General features: G+C 41.5%; 1 protein-coding gene across 8 annotated transcripts in view; it reads right to left on the bottom strand.

The window, feature by feature from the left end:
- nrxn3a (neurexin 3a) overlaps positions 1-16,629 on the bottom strand; it is a 144,751-nt gene that overhangs the window by 11,108 nt on the left and 117,014 nt on the right. For 6 of the 8 annotated variants that reach the window (XR_011179408.1, XR_011179409.1, XM_069172483.1 and 3 more), the window contains 3 exons: positions 3,419-3,600; positions 2,177-2,348; positions 867-956 (listed from right to left, as the gene is read on the bottom strand). Coding sequence is in view for 6 of the 8 variants with exons in the window: in XM_069172483.1 (XP_069028584.1) it covers positions 867-956; positions 2,177-2,348; positions 3,419-3,600 (444 nt within the window). In the remaining 2 variants the exon portion in view is untranslated. Of the gene's footprint in view, positions 1-866; positions 957-2,176; positions 2,349-3,418; positions 3,601-6,712; positions 8,000-16,629 lie in introns of those variants that run through there. The other 2 variants (XM_069172484.1, XM_069172485.1) reach the window with 2 other exon arrangements.

Here is a 16,629-nt window from a genome sequence, read left to right as displayed (position 1 = left end):
GTTTCACAGAGAGAAGAACCTTTAAACAAAACCGAGGAAACTCCCGCACGACGTCAGGGAAACGTTCAACGATTTAAAAGGCAGGAAGCTGTTGATGTTTTCACCAACGAGAACAAACTGAACACGTGGAGCAAATAATGGAGAAATACTTCAAATGTAAATCAGGAAATGGATTAATCTGCATCAAGAAGACATTAACGTGGTTAAAACAGTCCGAGTTGATCTGAAGAGTCAGAGACTCTCAGGATCTGAATAAAACTCATCACTCCACTGTATTCTCACACACACACACACACACACACACACACACACACACACACACACACACACACACACACTAGCAGATTGAACAATATGATTTCCTCCTCGAGTCATTATTGTCATACTTTGCTATGATTGGCTCACAGTGAAAGGAATGCTGATGTGATTGGCTGGCATCCACAATACAAAATACATGACACTAGCCACTGCACTACTTATAACTTCATAAGTTATTATTATATATTGATTTATTTTACAATTTATTGGTTCATTTATTGAGTTGTTTTGATTTTTAGTCCAAAAAGTTGCATGCAAAGCTTTACATTCATGTTCAGGCTCCCGACATGAAAGATTTAAGGTGATTTGTTGTAAATGAAAAGCATCTTTTTGGTCTGAAAGTGTGCATGAATATATGACGACATGCATTAATGTAAAGCATTGACTTCCACTAATTTCAGATCTCTAAATTCACACATTCATTTCATCCTTCAGTGGAGATGATGTCATGCATTTAATCGTCTCATTCTCAGAGTGCAGATGAGGTTTTATTCACATTACATGAGAACAGTGAGCACAGGAAATAAAAGGTGTTTATCTGGAGTTACCTTTCTCTTGTAGCCACTCCTCTACTGGTCTGGCATATTTGAAAGGAATTTTCTTATTGGCCATTTGATAGCGTTCAATGTCGCTGTTCCCTTTAAAGTTTAAGAAGACATTTATGAAAACATTTATTGGTCACCTGAAGGAAATATGACATTTCTTCTCAGAAATTTACAAAAGGTTAAAATGATTTTAGCTGAAAATTACACTTTGATTACAACAGTTTTAGTTCCAGGATCAGAAGTGCTCATCATCTTTGGTTTGTTGGAAGAAACATCTTATCAGAAACTCATCGATAGACAAAACAGGAAACAGGAAATAGCGCGACACAATACACAACACAAAAAGGATCAAACCAAACATCGCCTACAGTTCACTGGGCAGCATGAGAGCTTCACTTCTCTCTTCATCTCGGAGATCTCAGATCAGATCAATAAGATCTAGAGACGTCATCACTCCCAATTAATATATTCAGACTTTTATATTCAGATATTGAAGCATCAATATGAGTCGAAAATGTGCATGTTTGATCTTAAAATCACCCGTCATCGTTTCAGTCGTTTCACTTCAGATTTTCTTTCCATCACTGGAGGAAGATGTCTTGATGTATATTTTAGGGAGAAGGGTAAACAACTAAGTTCATGACATTATAAATTGATAGGTGAAAAAAAAAAAAAAAAAAAAAAAGGTAGCTCCCCAAGCAAATTAATTATTTTTTTATTATATTGCGTTGATGTTAATGAAATATAAACACACGTGTCTCCATATCTCCAATATGTCACATCACTTCACAGTTAAAGCCTGTCGGTCTGAAAAAGAAGTGAAGGGAGAAAGTGAGATATCTAGTTTTTTCTCATATCATTCATATATTTAAATTGCATGTGACATATTGGAGATATGGAGACGTGTGTGTTTATATTTCATTAAGTCCTGTGTGGTTTAAATCAGTCATTATTTTCTGATGTGTAATAAGCTGAAAGTTATCTTAACATTCAAGGAGACGTACAGAAACTGGATGTTGCAGTTCCTCCTGGAGACCAGCAGAGGTCAGCAGAGTTCGTGGATTAGATGGTTAACATGGAAGCAGGTGTTGATTGGAGCAGGTCAGGTGTTCTGTGTTCAGTCACGGGAAGTAAAGTGTGCGCATGCACTTCTGTTGAAGGTTTAAAGCTCAACATCAGAGTAAATCATGTTCCTCCGTTGAAGCAGATGCTGCCCAGCGACCTTCATCATCGTATGATTGTTGGCTAATTATAGCTCGTTAACATCAGCTGTTCTACATGACCATGGACTGATTGGTTGATCGTCATCGTACCTGTTGGGAAGTGCTCGTTGATCGACCAGTTGTCCACCTGCAGCGTCGCGTTGCCTCCGTTCCTGGTGAAACGCACCACGTGATATTTCCCATCATTCACTGGGGTGCTGCCCTCCTGCACACCGATGTCCACCGTGCCGATGTTGAACGTCACCCCGATTTTACCTTGTTGCTGAAACGAGAGATGGAACATACTTGAAAACGGAGACATGTTTTTTTGTTTCGATGCCTCCTCTCGCTCTCCGTAATAAAACATCAGCTCAGAGACAGGCGGTGCGTTCAGGGCCGCGGTGCGTTCAGGCCCGCGTGTTTTCTCATGTTTAACATGTCAGCAGACGAGAAGCAGCAGCTCTGCTGGCGTTCCGCCACAGGTGAGCTGAGTTTGAGACCCTGAACTGCTCCACCTGCTGTGGAAACACAAGAATCAATAAAACAGGCCCATGTCTGCTCCATCAAACATGAATTAGTCTGATTACTGAAAAAGAAAGTGTTTGAATTTCTTTCTTTCTTCAAGCTGCACACCAACAAACATGGTATGCATCATATTCACCTGGTTAAACAACCGGCTGGTTTATTATCAGTATAATGGAACTATGATTGGAACAAACTGTGGAAACACAACGAATAACTGTCGAGTGTATTTATAAATACGCATCTGCAAACATATAAATGAAACCTACAGTATTAATAATAAAATAAGCTGGAAATGTGTCATATTTTCAGGTAAATCTGAAAGTTTGAAGATGTAGAAACGTTCAAAAACACAACAAGTAATATAAGAAATGTTTCTGTCAGGAATCCGATGAAAGAAAATCCGTCATCGATCATTTGACCTCCTTCAGTTGAGCTTCATCAGCGGCTCGTTCAGGTGGAGCCGTTGATCAGCTGTTAGAAACATGACATCAGGTCTAAGTGAGAGCAGAGAAAGTGTCTCAGCGTCTCATCAGCTGCAGACCACAACTTCTTCAGGTTCAAACCAGGAAGGAAGAATAATCCGATAAATGTGCTGTGACCATCAGTAGAGGAGGAGACTTGTTATTAAAGACAAACAGGTGAGCAGAAAAATAAACCAGGAAATCAATCAATTTTCAACATCGAGGAACAAAACGCATGTTCATATTTTTGAATCCTTTAAAATGGAATCTGCTGAATGTCAGCGAACTCTTGGAGCAGCATCACCTCCACTAACGCTGGTCAAACAGGAAGTGGAGGAGACAGGAAGGAGAGGACCAGAGAACTCACGATGTGCAGCATCAGGTAATCCCCCAGCCCGGGAGCGCTGTCGATCCGGACCAGGATGCCCTCCTTCAGGGAGGTGCTGAAGCCCACCGTCAGTCTGTCCGTCCTCGTGCTCGGCCTCTCGTTGGCCGGCCACCTGTACGTGATGAGGCCTCCTCCTTTACCGAAGATGTACGTCGTTCCCGCTGAACAGAGCAGAGACAGGAAGTCAAATGAAGTGTTGACATGCTAATGCTAAGAAGGCTACGTGTCGGTGTGGATTTCAGAAGCAGCAGAACGTGCAGATCTTCCTTCTCCTAGTTTTGTGCTTTGTTTTTCTGTCTCTGATCTCCAACAGGTTGTTGTCTTGGACCTCCATGCTGCTCTTTTCTCTCCTCCTCTCTCCAACCAGTCGAACTAATGCGAGCCACAATAATCTCAGGAAAACGTTGTTCTACCAAATATTTATGTATAAATGTCCTGCTGGTCCACATGACTGCTGCTACATCAGTGATGCATGTATGTGTATACACATGTATACATGTATATACGTGTATACACGTATATACATGTATACACATGTATACACATACATGCATGTATACATGTGGAAGTGAGAGTTTATATGAGGTTGTTATAGACCTCTGAAACAGCTGATTTCAGCAATAACTGCTGTCTACACACACACACACACACACACACACACACACACACACAGAGAGAGAGAGAGAGAGAGAGAGAGAGTGGTTAGCTGATGCTAATGATCCGGGTGGATCAGATGCTTCTTTGCAGATATCACCAGTAACAATGGAGCTCTGAACCGGAGCAGCTTTCCTCTCCAAAGACGGCCCTCCTGAAAATATGCTAATACTGTGTGTGAAGCAGAAATCCCCCTCTGCTATTCTCCTGCAGAAGCAGACAGAAATGTGAAGATGAGCTCATTGTGTTGGATTGAGTTGCAAACGGTCAGATTTCACACGAGGAGTGTTGTGGATGTAAATGCTCAGCGGAGCTGCAGCGGTCGGCTGAACCAAGAGACGATGAGTGTGTGCACCCGAACACACAAGTGAACTAGAAGAGAGCATGGTGAAAGGTACTGTAGGGCTGCTGAATCTCAACCTGGAGGTCACGAGGACGCAGGACGTCATGAGGGTCCCAGAGACGGCTTCAGTAAGACTTTACAGTGTCTGAACTCTTAACTCTGAGGCTGCAGTGCTGACAGGAACACCAAACCCTGTTGGGAACTCTGCTGCATCACAACACAGTATGAAAAGGGCCGGGAGGAAGAAAACCGGGTCTTTATGGATATACAACCTCGTGGAAAACACAATGTTCCCTGTACAGCCAGTAGAGGGCGCTGTGTCTCTTCACACAGTAAAACAGGATTCATCCATCTCGTTTCAAAAAGTGGTGAATACGCCTACATCGTTATCTCTGTAGGAAATATGGAAAGGTGGACATTCACATGTTTGCATACAAATACAAAGTGTGTTGTTTACAGCTTCTGTTCAAATGTTCAGAGTCAGACCTTGAAACTAACACTTTCTAAAAGCAGTGTAAACAGATGTTCGAGAAATGTCTTCTGACATCATCTGCTGCCACATGTGTGATGAGTACTGAGACGACACTAAATCTGAAGCATGTTCTTTCATTCCCACACAGGGAGGCTGTTCATCCCAAAACAAGCAGAAATATGTCTGAAGATTCAAACTAATCCAGGTCAGCCTGTCAAAGAAGAACCGGACCGCTGAGCGATACGAGAACCTTCAGAACCTGTCCACGACCACAAATAGAAAGAGGACGCTGCAACACAGGAAACTCTTCAGGACCGGACTCACCGGTCCATTTAAATCTGAGACACTCAGCTGAGAGCACTGATGAAGATATTCTACATGAAGGAGACGGATGGTTTGAAAGAGGAGCAGAAGAAGCTCATCAGAGGAGGTCTGTGACATCACAGATCTGATGATCACTACTCAGACAGCTCAACACACTCAGGATAACAAAACCTCAAAGCTCCGAAGAACGACGACCTCCACCTCACTGAACATTCACGATGAACACTGAGGAAGACAAACGTTCCTGACATGACGAGAAGATAACTGAGATAACTCAGCTTCATCGGGTTTCACGTAAAGAAAACTTTGCGTTTCAGTTTCAGAGATTCAACTTTTCACTAAAATGGATTTTTATCATTTGTGATGTTTAAAATTAAAAAAAAAAAAAAAAAATCTAATTTAAAAACCAACGCAAAATCGTCACTACTGATCTCAAGCCTCTATAATAATGTATATTTAGAGATATCCTGTATATTTAGAGATATCCTGTATATTTAGAGATATTCTGTATATTTAGAGATATTCTGTATATTTAGAGATATTCTGTATATGTAGAGATAGTCTGTATATTTAGAGATATTCTGTATAGAGATAGTCTGTATATTTAGAGATATTCTGTATATGTAGAGATAGTCTGTATATTTAGAGATATTCTGTATATGTAGAGATAGTCTGTATATTTAGAGATATTCTGTATAAAGATATTCTGTATATTTAGAGATAGTCTGTATATTTAGAGATAGTCTGCATATTTAGAGATATTCTGTATATTTAGAGATATTCTGTATATGTAGAGATAGTCTGTATATTTAGAGATATTCTGTATAGAGATATTCTGCATATTTAGAGATATTCTGTATATTTAGAGATATGTTACATATTTAGAGATATTCTGTATATTTAGAGATAGTCTGTATATTTAGAGATATTATGTATAGAGATATCCTGTACATTTAGAGATATTTTGCATAGAGATATTCGGCATATTTAGAGATATTCTGTATAGAGATATTCTGCATATTTATAGATATTCTGCATATTTAGAGATATTCTGTATAGAGATATTCTACATATTTAGAGATATTCTGCATATTTAGAGATATTCTGTATAGAGATATTCTGCATATTTAGAGATATTCTGTATAGAGATATTCTTCATATTTAGAGATATTCTGTATAGAGATATTCTGCATATTTAGAGATATTCTGTATAGAGATATTCTGCATATTTAGAGATATTTTGTATAGAGATATTCTGTATATTTAGAGATATTCTGTATAGAGATATTCTGCATATTTAGAGATATTCTGTATATTTAGAGATAGATAAACTGACTGGGACACGCAGCGTTAATGTTGTTAGCAACAGCTTAATGTCTAAAACGGAGTCTCGCAGGTCGAGCTTGAGAGAAGAACTAACTTCTTTTCCCTTGGGAGTCCTATATTTAGTAGATTATATACGGACGGTGCTTCCACTCACCCTGCCCCCCCTTCAGGGCGGATGGAGAGCTGTAGATGGAGACGGGAGGAGAGGAGCTGTGAACGGACGAGGCTGCGACCACCTGATGTCTGCGGACACTCACTGACTTCTCCATCCTCCCCGACGGAGACGAGCAGCATCCCAGAATCAGACACCCGATCCAGGCGGTCCGACAGAGGACGGCCAGGCCGGGGGCTCGGCACGGACCCCGTTTCACGGGACCCGGTAGAGGTAAAGCACCGACGGGGCACATTGTGATAACACTACTCACACAGACGCGCAGTGAAACACCGTCTGACACGACTCCACAAATACTAAAACTAAATTCGTCCCTAAAACTTCTAAACACCTGGAACACATCCTCAGAGGAAACGTCGGTGACCTCCGTCAACCCCACGAGAGAAGAATAAAACACGGAGAGAGTTTCATCCTCAAACACACACAGCGCTCGGCCGGCAGACACTCAGGACGGACGGACATGTCTTGCATGTCTCGGCTCGGCTCACGGCTCCGTCCTCCACCCTCTCCAACAGAAACCAATCTAAAACCGTCTGATCTGGTCCAACTTGTAGGAGTCCTGAAACAGGATCCTGTACATCCAGCGGACCTCCGAGTGTCCACTCCTGAACGATCCTCGTGTTTCGGTCACTTTAAACATCCATGAAATCCCACGAGGTCCCTTCTTTTAGTTTTCAGTACAGACTCCTCTGATGTGAGCTCACTCCAATGAAGAGGGCAGCGATGATGTGGAGCAGCCACAGTATGAGAGAGGGGGGGGGAGCAGGAGGAGGTGCTGGGAGAGGGGGGGAGCAGGAGGAGGTGCTGGGAGAGGGGGGGCAGGAGGAGGTGCTGGGAGAGAGGGGGGTACTCAGGAGGAGGTGCTGGGAGAGAGGGGGGCAGGAGGAGGTGCTGGGAGAGGGGGGCAGGAGGAGGTGCTGGGAGAGAGGGGGGTACTCAGGAGGAGGTGCTGGGAGAGAGGGGGGCAGGAGGAGGTGCTGGGAGAGGGGGGCAGGAGGAGGTGCTGGGAGGGGGGCAGGAGGAGGTGCTGGGAGGGGGGCAGGAGGAGGTGCTGGGAGAGACAGCAGAGGTAGAAGAGAGGTGAGAGACTGAAGTGAGGATGAGCGAATGTGGAGGAAGACATGAAGAGATGAAACGACTGCCTGTCTTCAGACAGAGACTGAAGACAGGATGGAGAGACGAGGACACAGACTGAAGACAGGATGGAGAGACGAGGACAGAGACTGAAGACAGGATGGAGAGACGAGGACACAGAGACTGAAGACAGAGAGAGAGACAGGTCAGAGACACGTTAACGCTTTCTGAACACCAGATATGGAATCAGATTAAAATCATAAAGTTTTACAACCAGGATCCATTTTTCCTTCTTTATGCTGCTGAAAGTTCTGGATGTGAAAGTGAACACATCGTCAGCTGACCAATAATCAGACTGAACCATCACATGACTCCGTCTCCGTCTACTGCACGACGCAAACAGCTGATTTCATTTCAGCTCCATGAACAGAACAAAAACAACTCTGACCTCATCAGGTTGAGACGGTAAAAACGTGGCGTCAGATTTATTCACAGACTCTGACTGTTGAACTAAATGGATGTAAATGGACCAATCAGGAGCTGAGTGAGAGAACGGGACAGCAGCTGGATGGACGTGAAGCAGCCGCCACGGTCAGACAGTTCAGGTGGAGAGTTTCTACTCTCACAGGTGAACGCTGCTCTGCTGCAAACCAACCTGAGGACGGAGGACCATGTGAGGGCAGAAACTAAAGGAGCTGCTGGTCCTGTTATTATGGAAGCAACCGCTGCACCAACACAAGGACGGCATGATGTTCACGCCATTAAAGCTCATTTAAATGTAAATATGACCTGGAGAAAGACACATTTGTAATAATTGAATGGAGGCATCTCTTCCAGAAGGAGGAAACAAACTGATGACCAGATGCAGAAAGACAGCAGCAGAGAAATGATGATGATCAAACGCAATTTTAACCAAACAAACTCACGTGAAACATCAACATTTTTGAGAAAAGCCGCTGCAAAATCAAACATTTCTGATCAAAACCATCACAGAACCCCTGGAGGGGCGACAGGATGTGATATTAGGAGCACATTTGGTACTTGAGTAAGTCAGACACAGTTTGACCAGAAAGGTGAAAACAGATTTCTGGTATTAATTCTAACAACAACGTACGCGGCGCTGAAACACGGGGAGATACGAAGCCAAGAGAAATAACACGTCTGAAAAAGGTTGAAAATAAATAACTTCATAGGTTCAGTATCTAGAAAAGAGCCAGCAGAGCAGTGAAGGAGCTCATTCATCAAAATAATCCATTAAAACCAGGAACAAAGTGCTTCACTGAACACGTTTCTATTCAGGCTGCAGGAACAGTTTGATATCCGTATGAAAATACAGGAAATCATAAACATGTTAACAGCTGATCTGTGAGTGACTGACATGACGTGCATCCACATTTTGTTCGACAGGAAAGCGAAGTTGTCTTTTTTTAAATACGATTCATTCAACCTTTAACACACAGCGGCAAGAAAACATCACTGAACTATCAGCAGTCACATCGAAGTATATTCAGATCTTCATGTAAGATGATTATAATTATGCTCTGAAGGTCTGTGTTTTTTATCCCAGAAGGTGTTCCTACATAAATGCATTTTATTATGAACTTTCCTTTTCCATGAATAAAGTTGTATGTCGCTGCAGGACAGAAGAAAAAAGACAAGACAGAAAAAAACCTAATAAATAATTTGGCCTCATTAACTCCTGACAGCGTCCGTGTCCGTGAGGGTCGGCTCATCCTTCGGCTTCCTGCAGCTCGAGCACACTTTAGTCAAATAACTTCTACTTCCATTGATGTCACTGCTAACCTGACTGTACAATATCTTCAGTCTTTGTTGATGTATTTAGTGCATCGTGATGTGTGTATTGTGTGATATTATCTGTATACGAAATGTATCATCTTTCCTGTTCGTCATATTATTTGTGGTCTTTCAGACATTTTGAAACAACCTTCATCTGAACATATAAAACATTCGTTCTCCTTGTTCCACATGAAGAGGAAGGTGAAAATCATACTGTCTACATGAAAGAAGTGATCATAGCGCTCTGCATTGTGAAAGGAACAGAAAAAAAACAACCACATGATGTTGAGGGAAAACAAATAAAGCTTTTTTCTCTTTTTCAGCATCTGTTGCAGTAAATTTAATGTTAATGTTTAATTTAATGAATATTTAAATTGGCAGCATGAGAATGAATGAAAAACCAAACGGTTGCAATATGTTGCATCATTTCATTTGAACTTGGTCAACAGAGCGGCTGATGTTAACATGGGAACACAGCTGGGCACATGAATGGGCAGAAACTGATCTCCGGTCAGTCCGACGTCAGCTGATCTCCGGCCAGTCCGACGTCAGCTGATCTCCGGCCAGTCCGACGTCAGCTGATCTCCAGATCTAACTCCGACTGACCTGAACCCACCACGATGACTCCCATCTTCCTCCTACGTTATGATTCAACACACATTCTTTGTGGTTTACACTCATCTTCTGATTTCACATCCAAACTGAAAACGTAACAATATTTCAAATTGTAAAGACATCAGGTTCTGCTGTTTACGACTATTTCCATACTATTGGAGGACAATATATACTTCTAAAGTAACAAATAAAACTACGTCACTTCCACCTAATTATTGCAGCTATTTTTTCTCCTTTCATGTGTAATATTATTTGGAACGAGTTTCTTCATTTTTTTTTTTCACTTTTCTTTCTGTCTTTTTGCTCGAACCCTCCAGAACCAACTTCTGTTTCAGCTTTGATTTCATTTCTCTCAAACAGGGAGAAGACGGTCAGGTGTTTCCAAATGAAATATTTTCTGTTCAGCATCATTTATCTTTACTGACAGTTTAGTTAAAGACAGAAGTGAACTGGTGTCAGAGGAGGAGACACCTTTTCTTTTAATTGAATAAAGAAATGTTTTCTTTTAGTCCAACAACACTCAAAGAAAAAAAAGATTTTCAGTTCCCGATGATATAAAACAAAGTAAAGTCAAATCCTGACAACGGAGCATCTGGAACCAATAAATAGCATTTTCGAATTAATGAATTCATTATTAATATTATCATTAATTAGCTCAGTTCATTTGTCAGACTGATTAATTAATCAATTAAATGCTCCATGTTTAAAGTTGGAAAGGCGAGAGTAAGAAAAGAATCAGAAATCACCATCTAGAACAAAGATGTTTGTTCATTCATAAATATTTGTGCATTAATTAAATTGAATGTCCTCCAGTCTTCCAGCAGCTCACATCAAAGAAACCAGGACATGAATCCCACATGGAGAACTACATTAATGGTGATGAGAAAAAAAAGAATGACTTAAACCTGTTTGTCTTTATTTTTATTTTTTTAAACAGAGCTTTGAAACTCGTCTTTGTTTTGCAGAAGTTTGTGTGTCCTTGGTTTGTCTGAGAGAAACAGTCTGAGGATGCCCTCTGCTTTAAGAACCCAGTTAATTCAGGAGGTTGATACCAACACAACGGCTCCATTGAAGAAAAATTAAAGCGGCACAAAGACGAGTGCTCAGCAGAAACACAGCGCGGCCTGTCACATTAACATAAAGCACGGCCCTCGGAAATTATGAGCCTCCCTAATCTCAGGAACACTCACACGCCGCGCTGCACCGGTCCGATGACCTGTCCGCCGTGATGCATGGCTGTTTATCCCCTCCTCCCCAGGAACGCCAGCTCCTCCCCCCCTCCCTCCTCACACTTTATTTCCTGCTTTTTATTTTTCTAACTCGTGCACCAGATTTATGCACGGCGGAGTGGCAAGGGGAACAAAGATTACACCAACAGGAGGCGAGGCGGAGCAGCAAGGTGAAGGTCAACAAACACATTATCCTCCACTTATCAACAGAGTATTACCGACTCGCTCTGCATCACCCCCCTCCCCCACACCACCATCACACCGAGACATGCCGGCGCCATCAGGCTCTCCTGCTGCTGCCTCACCTATCTGTAGCCAGCAGGGAGGGAGGAGAAAACACAACGACACAACGACATTTACCTTTATCTGCAGACCCCCCCACCCCCCATCACACACAGGCACAGAGCTGCTCCACGATTAAAGACAGGGCCACGGGGCAGCTTTATGGGACGCACTTGGTGCTGATGGTGGGGAGGGGAGGGGGGGATCAATGGGAATGATCGAGGACACAGCAGGACAGATATAAAGAGCAGTGGAGGGGAAAATAGACTCTCTGTCACCCCACCGATTGCTCTGATTGCCTGCCAGTCTGCTCGCTCGTGACCAGCCGGCCCTCCGCTGATTACTGAAACACCTCCGGTGAGACCAGTAAGAATTGAGACTGTGATCACACACTGTAACACTACAGAACACCACTGATCACTATCGATCACTACTGAACACTATCGATCACTACAGAACACCACTGATCACTATCAATCAATACTGAACACCACTGATCACTATCGATCACTACAGAACACCACTGATCACTATCAATCAATACTGAACACCGCTGATCACTATCGATCACTACTGAACACTATCGATCACTACAGAACACCACTGATCACTATCAATCAATACTGAACACCGCTGATCACTATCGATCACTACTGAACACTATCGATCACTACAGAACACCACTGATCACTATCAATCAATACTGAACACCACTGATCACTATCGATCACTACTGAACACTATCGATCACTACAGAACACCACTGATCACTATCGATCACTACTGAACACCACTGATCACTATCGATCACTACTGAACACTATCGATCACTATCGATCACTACTGAACACTATTGATCACTACTGATCAACAGCATCAACACTACTGATCACTATCAATCAATACTGAACACCACTGATCACTATCGATCACTACTGAACACTATCGATCACTACAGAACACCACTGATCACTATCAATCAATACTGAACACCACTGATCACTATCGATCACTACTGAACACTATCAATCAATACTGAACACCGCTGATCACTATCGATCACTACTGAACACTATCGATCACTACAGAACACCACTGATCACTATCAATCACTACTGAACACTATCGATCACTACAGAACACCACTGATCACTATCAATCAATACTGAACACCACTGATCACTATCGATCACTACTGAACACTATCGATCACTACAGAACACCACTGATCACTATCAATCAATACTGAACACCACTGATCACTATCGATCACTACTGAACACTATCGATCACTACAGAACACCACTGATCACTATCGATCACTACTGAACACCACTGATCACTATCGATCACTACTGAACACTATTGATCACTACTGATCAACAGCATCAACACTACTGATCACTATCAATCAATACTGAACACCACTGATCACTATCGATCACTACTGAACACCACTGATCACTATTGATCACTACTGATCAACAGCATCAACACTGCTGATCACTATCAATCAATACTGAACACCACTGATCACTATCGATCACTATCGATCACTACAGAACACCACTGATCACTATCAATCAATACTGAACACCACTGATCACTATCGATCACTACTGAACACTATCAATCAATACTGAACACCACTGAACACTATCGATCACTATCGATCACTACTGAACACTATTGATCACTACTGATCAACAGCATCAACACTACTGATCACTATCAATCAATACTGAACACCACTGATCACTATCGATCACTACTGAACACCACTGATCACTATTGATCACTACTGATCAACAGCATCAACACTGCTGATCGCTATCGATCACTACAGAACACCACTGATCACTATCAATCAATACTGAACACCACTGATCACTATCGATCACTACTGAACACCACTGATCACTACTGAACACTATCGATCACTACTGAACACCACTGATCACTATTGATCACTACTGATCAACAGCATCAACACTACTGATCGCTATCAATCACTACTGAACACCACTGATCACCACTGAACACGACTCACCCACAGCAGTCCCATCACAACGTTTTTAACGCTTCATATGCTACAGATGCCTCAGAAGATGTTAAATCTTGAGAAGAGATATGAAACAATACTTAACAAGGTCTGAGCCAGTGAGTTCCATCTCACAGAACAGGATGCATTTAAAAGACAGACTTTGTATTTAATTGTAAAATGAATCGTTACTAAAGAAATGTAACTATTAATTATGATATTGATTTATTGAAAACTTAAGTTAGGTCCTAAAATAATTTTCCTGTGCTCTGAATTTGCCACTGATGGAATACACAGCTCTACTTTTTGAAGTTTAGTTGTGGGTTTATATTGAGGTATAAAGTAAACTTCAGTATAACCTACTGAGATGCAGAAATCCCCCACTGGACCTTGAACCTGGTTCTGTCTCCTCTGTGAGGCCTCCTGTTTTAAGGGTTTCCTTCAGACTGCACCGTGAACACAGCGTCCTGAATCAGGACCCCAGATTAGAGGTCCTGCCTCCTGCCTTTCCTTTTCATAACACATTTCATTTAGCAGCAGCTGAAGCAGAAAACACAGCATCTGTCAGGGCTCTGCTGTCACCTGAGTCCACTACTGATGGTGGTGGTGGGGGAGATGGGGGGGGCATCACAGCTAACAGTTCATTCAGAAACATGTAGAGTGGAGATCTGCAGTCACAGATCAATATGTTTCTTTTAATCTTTTTCCCAGAACTAACAGGAAACAAACAGAACCAGATCAGCTGATGTCCACAGTGATGGTGAACGTCCTCGCTGCTCACAGACTCAGATCCTGGTGGATTTAATGCTGTCCAGGTACCGCTGATCAATATCATCATCATCACACACCTGTCCCACAGTTATCAGCCAGTTTTCTAAATGTTAATGAAGCTGAACTCAGGAAACAGATGCTGTGAAACCCTCCAGCTGCTCTGAAGTATTCAGATCTCCGAACAGGAAGTGAGCTCAGGATCGTTATACAGTCTTATTTTACTGAATCAGCAGCACACTGACTCAACAACACAAAAGCAGATAATATTATCAACGTGAACTCAGGGTCACCTTGTTAAGACTCTAATCATTTTATTTTAAGTTATAATCACCTTGCAACTGTAGTGATTTGAAAATCATAATTTTCACTTCTGTTCAGTTTCCTCTATAGAACTTTGTTTTGAGAAGATGATAATTATCATTCACATTATAGGCTTAATATCAGAGTGACTGAATACTAGAATTTTAGAATATAATCATCTTAACACATATCTGAATCTAACTGACCAACATTTGTCTTCCTCTGCAGCAACGAGAGTGTCCGGCAAAGATTACACACTTAAAGAGAACGTCACATCGAATACAAAACAAATGGCCTTTTTGACATTTTATAAGATGTTTGAAATATTTTCCACAGCAGCTATTTCAAGAAAACTCATTTTAACAGGTTTGACAGCTGAGATTTTAACAAGGAAGAGAGTGAAGCAGTTACAAATGCACTTTAATTAATATTTTCAGTTTGTATTTGTAACTTTCATTTGTTATCCAAGATCTATTTGTATTTGTTAATTTTATCTAATTGAGCTGCTAATCATTGTTGATGCTTTTATGTTCTTATACCAATACTTCCTGGAAGTTTTACCGTTGAGCATTAATTAAAAATAAATGTTGGGAAAGGATTCCTGTGTACCATCTTGGATTAAACCTCAACTAAAACCGCTACAACAGCAACGTTTAGATTTATGTCATTAAATTCATCTATGAATCAATTTAGATTTATTAGATTAGATTATTTTAGATTAGATTAGGTTATTTTAGATTAGATTAGATTAGATCTGCCTTCAACTCCAGCTGGATGAGACGCTGTTACAGTTCACCTGTACTCAGGTGAGATTAGAAACCATTTCAAGATACAATCCTCACAGCAGGTTCACTAAACCACCGAACAAACAGAGGAGTCTAACAATGAGGTCACTCACCAATAAAGTTCAGGATCCAATACAGTCCAACAGAAACGTTCTGGTTCTGTCAGCAGAGGTCCAGTTAATCCGGTCCAGTTACAAATGCTGTCCAACACGTGGATACATCCAGAAAACACCGCTGTTATATCATGAGAAATGTACAGGCAGGTGTTACAGCATCTTCTAATAACTGACTTCCCCATGGTGACCACATGGTCTGCACTCACCCCCTTTTGATTGACACATGAATGAGCCAATAGGAGCGTCTATATTCTGTCCAAGGCTGACAAAAGCCAACCGGAGTCCGTGTTTAACAAAGGTGGCTCCTCCTCTTCAGGTGTTTACTGCTCGAGCCAGTCAGAAGTGACACTGCTGATGATTGACGCTTTGTATAGCCAATGAGATTCTAACCATGTGACTTCAGTGGGCGGAGTTTATACCGGAAACAAAGAGTGTCAAAAGAGAACTCACTGCCTGACAGGTTTCTAAAAGCAGATTTGGGTTTGGTTTGCTGGTTTTTAAGAGTTTTATCATGAAAATAATATCTGATGGACATTTTACAAATTGTATGTTGTTCTCTGTGTTGTTGTAAATAGTTTGATGTGTTTTCTTTGAAACAAACAACATCATAACACTTCAGGTGGAATTAAAAACCTTCTACTTCAAACTTCTGTTCAAACTTCTTCAAATCAGTGCTAGTCGCACTTCTGAGAGGCGTTTTAGGATCATTTTGCTGTTGAGAATTAGCCGACTGCAAACAAACCGTTTCATATTCACATCTGCACGTTGTACATTTTTGTTATTTTAATAAATCATAGACTTTTGTGGTTATATAAGATGGAGAATAACATTTGATATGTTACTGATGTTTCAGGTATGAAATCTAAAGTTGTGAGATGCGTCATTGTTA

The sequence above is a fragment of the Embiotoca jacksoni genome, unplaced genomic scaffold (assembly GCF_022577435.1).
Source record: "Embiotoca jacksoni isolate LCO1_2020_lvr unplaced genomic scaffold, fEmbJac1.0.p SCAF_53, whole genome shotgun sequence".
Classification (NCBI taxonomy): domain Eukaryota; kingdom Metazoa; phylum Chordata; class Actinopteri; family Embiotocidae; genus Embiotoca; species Embiotoca jacksoni.
This window is presented reverse-complemented; position numbering and strand designations above follow the sequence as displayed.